Source organism: Haliotis cracherodii, unplaced genomic scaffold, assembly GCF_022045235.1.
Source record: "Haliotis cracherodii isolate W230 unplaced genomic scaffold, xgHalCrac1.p SCAF_8, whole genome shotgun sequence".
In the NCBI taxonomy this organism is placed as follows: Eukaryota; Metazoa; Mollusca; class Gastropoda; order Lepetellida; family Haliotidae; genus Haliotis; species Haliotis cracherodii.
The window spans coordinates 24,456,779-24,464,234 of record NW_027266341.1 but is presented as its reverse complement, the minus strand read 5'-3'; the positions used below and the strand labels follow the sequence as shown (position 1 = coordinate 24,464,234).

Sequence of the window (7,456 nt, the reverse complement as noted above, 5' to 3'; positions counted from 1 at the left end):
GCCAACATTGCCATGTTATTCTTGCTGATTAATTTGTTTCTTTGAAATGTAAAATGAAATGGACCATTGTCACCTTCAAGCATGATACATATCTACAATGCATTTCTTAAGTATTCTTATAATTATGAACATTTAATTCTAATACTCTTCCAGTTCACATAAAAAATGAATATTCACAACATTGTTACTATAGAAACAAGCTAATCATGTGAATGATAAGAACTAAGCATAAACAGTAGTAGACAATGATTCAATACTGTTCCATAACAATTGTCCAAGACAAAAAGAATGAAATACAACAGTTTGATATAAAACCATCATCCCATGTTCATAATCACCCTATACATTCAATATGTTCATAGATGTATCAGTGTATCAAAAACATGTACCTGTTTTCATAACCAGTGTTTCCCATGAAACTTGACCATGCTTCCACAAACCAAAACGAAATCCTCAACCATACATTCAAGTGATGAAGCATAAGACTATCACATCTACCGATGACAAGTTTCTGACAGTGACCAGAATCAGTGAAATAATCCACAGCAATGGACAGGTCCCTCGTACATTAGTCTGAAAATGTGAGGGTCAAATAACTTTCTCCAAACATCTAACTTTACATAACCACTAGTCCGAAATGAGGTGGGGCAGGATGAATATAACAATAGTGTCTACCTAACAGTAACACACTGCACCAAACATAACGCTACCCCCAGACGACCATTTCAGACAACTTCATTCCCCTTGCCCTTGTTGAAAATTTAGTAGACTGCCACCAGCATTCGGGGAAAAAACACTGGCAACAATGCTGACAGACAGGTGGCAAACACCCACATTGGTGATACCTAGTATAGATGAATATCAATTAGAAGAATGTTACCATGGTTACAAGATGTTAATGTTAATCTGACATGTCTGACCATATGAATATCAGGACAGCAGCGTTAGAAATTGGCACTAGTCCTGTAGTCCTTACCCAAATGCCCAATAGTAAAGGTATCCTAAGGACTAGTAGAAATTGGCCCATTTTAAGGGTTTTGCTATTTGTTATCTTCATAAGGACTAGTGGACAAAAACTGTTAGTTTCTAACCCTGGGACAGGGCTGCAGTATATCAAAACTGAATATCTGAGATAAACAACATATTAATATCAAAAGCAAATATATAGGTATTTTTCCAGTGTACCATAGAGGACATCCGATAATATCCTTGCAAGTATCAGTGACAACTGTCGATGCAAAAAGGAAACACTTTTGCAGTCTACGTAGATATTTGTTCGAAAGTCCACTGCAAGATTTTTTTTAGCTTAATCAATAAGACCTTATTCATGTTATTGGTTCTGTGTCTCATATCCCCTTCACTCTGAGAAATTATTTAACGAAACATAAACATGATAAATAAAAATTAATATTTTTCTGCCAGTAACCAGTGTGGCCAGTACTTTTACTGACTTGACCAGGTAACCACAAGTGTACACTGGGAATTGTTACATATCATTAGTATTCTACTGTACAGAGCTTTCCTTACACCCAAAGTTCCAAACCATCAAAGTATAAATGCTACCCTGTCCAAGTAACCATGCACACTTCTCAGTAGATAATTATCTACAGTGTGAATTGTCTCACCCTATCACTTGTATATGTTGTATCCTTACAACCATGAAAATGAACATACATAGTACTGTCCTGTTCATGTTGTAACATCTACCATAAACTTAATAGTACTGCACAGTCCATTCTGTATCATCAACAATTAACTAATTACTACCGTCCTATTCACAATGCAACCTTACACCCCTACAATTAATGTTAGCATTGTCCTGTCCATGTTGGATCATGTTGTTTCCTTACACCCCTACTATTAACGTATTAGTACTGTCCTGCCCATGTTAACATGCACAGTTCTCAGCCTTCTCCTCAAACGTGGCATGTGTTGCGGACTGCAGACCCCGATGTTGGGGGCTGCCTCTGAGATTGATCACCTCGGACTGGGCAGGCTCTCCGGGGGTGTAGCGGGCAAGATGGGGGGGCATCATGGGCTTTGAGTTCTTCAGTTTGTGAGCAATTGTCATAAAAATTGCATCCACATGGTTTGCTTTCTCATCATCTTTTGCGGACGTCTCGAACAGCGGCATATTATGGGAATCTGCAAATTTCTGTGCCAAGTTTGTGTTGACTGCAATCTTATCTTTCATGTCACACTTATTCCCGACAAATATTCGTGGAATATCTTTGTTGAGATTGTGCCGATCACACTCTTCAATCCATCCAGGCATGTTCTCAAAAGAGCTCATTTTAGTGACGTCATAGACAAATACAACTGCATGAACATTTCGGTAATAATGCTGAACCATACTCTTCCGGAACCTTTCCTGACCAGCAGTATCCCATAGTTGAAGCTGCAACATAAAGTCATATATAATCTACCGATGACCTCTATTGTAATAATCCATACAGAGAAAATGAGCATAGTTTAACATAGGGTCCATTAACATGTACAATAGAATATGTCAAAAGCAGACATGGGCAAATTCATGTAAACAGGACACAATATCTACATTAACTTATCTTCAACTAGTTCAAGTAAACTTTAATTAATGCAGGAATCCTTCATTTGGGGTTCCAGTAGGGTTGGGACGGGTAAATAGGGTACTCAGGTCGGGTGGGTCCTGAGTAGGACTCAAGTACCTACAGGACTACCCGGACCCGTGGTTATTCATGTGACATATTGTTCAATGACAAAAATTATCTTACTTACTTACTTACGTTTGGAGATTTAACGTGCGCTTTCCGACTGGAGCGTATTTCGCACACGCACAAAAATTAGATATACTACAAGTCACTAATGTTCCTATTTCTTTCTGACAATGCACCCATTCCTTCTTACTTTTATATGTTTGAATAAAGATAAAACTCACTGTAGTAAACTTCAGTGTATGCATGACCAGCTCGTTTTACACATGTATTTTGCCAGGGCTACGGTCAAACCTTTCCAAATCGGACAGTTTGTACCTATCTCTAAATATCTACTACGGGTACCGGGTAGGGTCTGGTAATAGGGTGGAGGGTACCCGGATAGGAAATTTCCAGCCCCAGGTTCCGGACTTAACTCAGGGCAATTTTTTCAGTGTAATTGATGCAGCTAATCTTCTCATTCCTGGTAAAATATCTATGGCCAATCTCACTGATCTGGACTGCTGTCTAAATTTAATTTTGATTCACTGAAGTTCAATATATCTCTATTTGAAAGTATTGATTATTTGATGGGTATCCATATTTTTTTATAAAAGACCTTTTTGTGAAGAAAGTCTACTATCAGCAGACATTACACTTTTATCTTCGCATACCGGGTGTCAGATGCTAAGCTTACTAGACCAAAAGCTAAAATCACAGACTGGTATCTGAATACAAATTTTACGGACCTAGATATGATTATTATTTTTTTAAAGATTGTGACTTAGTTTCATAATTTGCAATGTTGTTTATTTAATAAAATGGAAATGTAATATTATAAACATGATAAGTATTACATAAATCTAAAAAATATGCACTTTAAAAGAAAGAAAACGATTGCAACAATATGCCTCTCATCAAAATCCCAGATAACCCCTGCTTAAATACTTAAGTGAATTTAAAGATATTCCTTCTCCGCGCCGACGACACCTTCAGCTTTACCATGTTTACTGGTTTATCCCGATCATGTTGATGTGTCAAATGTATCGACATAAGATGGAGACTTATGTCAGATAACATACACCACATAAATAATAAGGTCAAACTTTTATTTCCATGAACGAAATATTTGAAAGCTATCACACTTCTGTTAGGCCTACTCCAAAAATAGACGCCGTGTCATAATGTTGACATTAAATGCCATATCACGGATATAAATTTTAACAGGCTATACCTTGACTTGCTCTTTGTCTATGTTGACCTGTTTTTCTCTAAAGTCAACACCAATAGTCGCTTCAGTCTTGTCTGGAAATTTGCCGCTGCAGAATCGGTATGTCAGACAGGTCTTTCCCACATTCGAGTCTCCAATTACAATTATCTTGAAGATCCGTCTTTGTGATTGTTTCTCAATAACTTTGACAGACCCAGTGGCCTTCGCTTCAGCTGTTTGAGGCTCAGTGACAGCTTTGTCAGTTGTTTTCCCCTCTGAACTCATATTTGGATAGCACTTATTTACCAGAAACAACAACACTTTAACCTAAAAGAACGAATGCTCAAGCTGAGTGTTCACTTAGTCAACACAACTCCTCATATTACGACAGACTTCCACTGTAGGCGGCCATCTTTGTTGTCGTAGTCGAAATCATATGGGTTTATGGGAGTAATATTTATTTTTTAAAAGTCCCTATTATACAACAAAGTAAGTTTAATTTGCATTTTTCTGTAATAAAAATGAATATTTTTTATTTAAGTGTGTATCATATTATCATTTACCAAATCACGTACATCCGTCACTTGTCTTGAGCATTAGATTCCGCCATACTGGAATTTGCACCTCGTGGTGCTCGCACTTGTTAAAGTCAAACTCACCTGGAATCTAGCGTACTCCAGGATAAATTTATCAAAATGCCAACAAGTAACCCATTACCCCCAAAAGAGAATGCTCTGTTCAAAAGAATTTTGGTATGTATCCTACTTCACAATTTTGCGAGGGCGTGGGTTGGGGATTTGTTGCAGTGAGCATGAACATGTTGAAGACTATTGTATTTTAGGTTGTTTAGTTACCGATCACGCAACTTTGTGGGATTGTGGTGGAAATGTATTGTTGTTGTCAAAAGTACGACATTGATCGTTATAGTCAGAAGTCTAGACAACGCATCAGACACAAGTAACTGTCGCTGACAATAGACACAGGCGAGATCTGACCTAGGATATAACATTCGACCTGTCTCTAGGGGTCTATCGTTACAATCACTCAAAGATGCACTTGTATCTATCTGGATGTTTCTGAGCGCTGGCCATGCGATTTTTTTATTGATGTATGACATGCAGTCTATTTGACATTGACAAGATAAAAAATAAATTGTTCATTGAAACTTGAATGTATCTTGATGAAGTGGAGGAAGCATAGGCTATGTGATTGAACTGATTCTTTGTAATATCAATGTTCGACAATGTTAAAACTGATACTGTTTAGATTATCTTGCTATTTGCAAATGTTTGACAACATTAGCCATTCGTGTTATGAATACACATATAGGTAAGTCACATATACATTTCGGAAGCGTTCCACCTGTGTCCCCCCTCTAAAATAATGTCATTCAGTTATACTTTATTAGGGGGGATACAGGCCGAAGTCTTACCTCAGTGCGACTATGATATTGTAGATGGCCCTATTTATACGATGTATTAGAGAGTTTTGCTTTGTAAGTATATATGCTTAACTCTGTGGACTTTGACACTTCAGACTTGCCATATGTGATTAATCTTCGTTAATGCATGGACATGTGAGCACACACAAGTCATCTGTTGTTGGATGAATATATGCCTGAAACAATTCGTATCAATAGAAAAGAAATCAAACTAAAACTGCATTATGCACAGGTGCCACTAATCATGCTAATTGATTGGTTGTTCTGTTAGCTATTTCAAGACACATCATGATTTATCTAAACATGTTCAAAGGAGTATTAATCATGTTTGTCCTTGCCATTGCCACAAACTCAAGCAATTGTTTAAATAATATTAAAGCTGATGAATTAAATGTTTGATCTTCACATTAAGCCTTTCTACTTGTCATGGAAATTGTTAAGTTGATACAAAGTTTCTAAATGATAGTAGCACGCATGCATCTAGGTACTAGGACGCTAGCAGGAGTCAGTTTTTCTAATGTCATAGGTATCCATAGGTATCCTAGTAGAATTTCATTTATCATAATGGGTCCTATTATGTTTGGGCCAGAAACTTTTCCTTTTAATTTGCATAACTCTAGCATATGCATTGTGAATCATGATATTCTGAAGTGGTGTGCACAAATCATTGATAATGATTCAGGAAACAAATCCTATACTGATGGTGATGCACACACATTTTTACTGGGCACAAATGTTCCATCCTATATATTTAAATAAGAATGAAAGCAAATGATATCCACTGCAAGTTCTATGGGATGCAAAAGATGGATTCTGGAATGATTGAAACTAGTTAAAAGTAACAAAGCATATACATAAGATTTATGTCATGTGTTTTATAATGTTTGGTAAAAGAAATAAAGATGCTGAAGTGTTCAGTTTATCTAGTTCATCACACACACAAGAAGGAAACAATATCAAAAGAAGGATGGATGAATGAAAGGAATTCCTACTATCTGTCCTGTCACTTTTGTAAACTTTTCCTGAAAACAAATGGCTTGAACATGTTGAAGAAATGGATGTAAGATTTAGCAAGTTTATGTGAAGCAGTATCTAAAACATTTAGTGAATTGGCTTTTTGTGTTTACCAACTTAATCCCAGCTAATACTGTGTGGGTTTTTACTCTCAGACTGAGCCTGATTGAATTGTTGATTTGTCACTGCTGTGTATCCTGGTTGACTTTGACTTCAATGCTGATCCGGAAAGATCCGGGGTAGAATAGGTCTTAAGCAACCCATGCTTGCCGTAAAAGGTGATTATGCTTGTCGTAAGAGGCGTCTAATGGGATCGGGTGGTCAGGCTCGCTGACTTGGTTGAAGCATGTCATCGTATCCTAATTGTGTGGATCAATGTTCATGATGTCAATCACTGGATTGTCTGGTCGAGACTTGATTATTTACAAACCGCCATAATGTAGATGGACCATTGCTAAGTGCGGCGTTAAATAACGAACAGACAGACAAAACTTTCATGTTAAATTGGAACACAGATATGCTGGTCATGCTGACAGTTGTAAGAGCTGTCTGTTGAAGAGTAGTTGGACCGCCTCCGTAGTCTAGTGGTAAAGCGTCTGCCCGGAGAGTGGAAGGTCCGGGGTTAGATCCCCGGCCGCGTCATACCAAAAGATGTTAAAGGATGGTACTTGTTGTTACCCTGTCTGGCGCTCGGCATTAAGGGGCTAAAACAAGGACTGGTCGGCTCGGAGTCAGTATACTATGTCTGAGTGGGGTATTCATGTTAAACTGCGCCATGGTATCTCAGTGGGCTAGCACTATAAATCGGTATCAGTCCTGACTAACACACACACACACACACACACACACACACACCACACACACACGTGCATGCACGTCGCTATATAAGTGCAATAATCTTGGACGCGACGTTAGGCCCCATTTCACATCACCTGAAGAGTAGATGGCTGTAATACGGACTTATATGCCTTGACTACTTGTATTGTTGCTCATGCTATAAACCACTGGTTTTCCTGGCCATGACTTGAATATTACAGGCTGTTATTATATGGCTGGAATGTTGCTAAGTGGATTATTATCATTAAGTGTCCATTCATTCTGAAAAATTTCTGAAAGACA

General features: G+C 37.8%; 2 protein-coding genes across 2 annotated transcripts in view; one reads left to right on the top strand and one right to left on the bottom strand.

Moving 5' to 3' along the window:
- Window positions 1-1,507: 1,507 nt before the first annotated feature.
- On the bottom strand, window positions 1,508-4,288 carry LOC139449626 (putative Ras-related protein Rab-33). The gene is made up of 2 exons (XM_071231101.1): window positions 3,907-4,288; window positions 1,508-2,398 (listed from the first exon to the last, which is right to left on the bottom strand). Exons 1-2 carry the CDS (start codon window positions 4,165-4,167, stop codon window positions 1,889-1,891), a joined length of 771 nt encoding a protein of 256 aa, XP_071087202.1. The 5' UTR covers window positions 4,168-4,288; the 3' UTR covers window positions 1,508-1,888.
- A 193-nt stretch (window positions 4,289-4,481) lies between these two features.
- LOC139450756 (N-alpha-acetyltransferase 15, NatA auxiliary subunit-like) overlaps window positions 4,482-7,456 on the top strand; it is a 34,901-nt gene continuing 31,926 nt past the window's right edge. Inside the window, exon 1 of the mRNA XM_071232576.1 lies at window positions 4,482-4,634. Coding sequence (XP_071088677.1) covers window positions 4,578-4,634 — 57 coding nt within the window. The 5' untranslated portion in view covers window positions 4,482-4,577. The remainder of the gene's footprint in view (window positions 4,635-7,456) is intronic.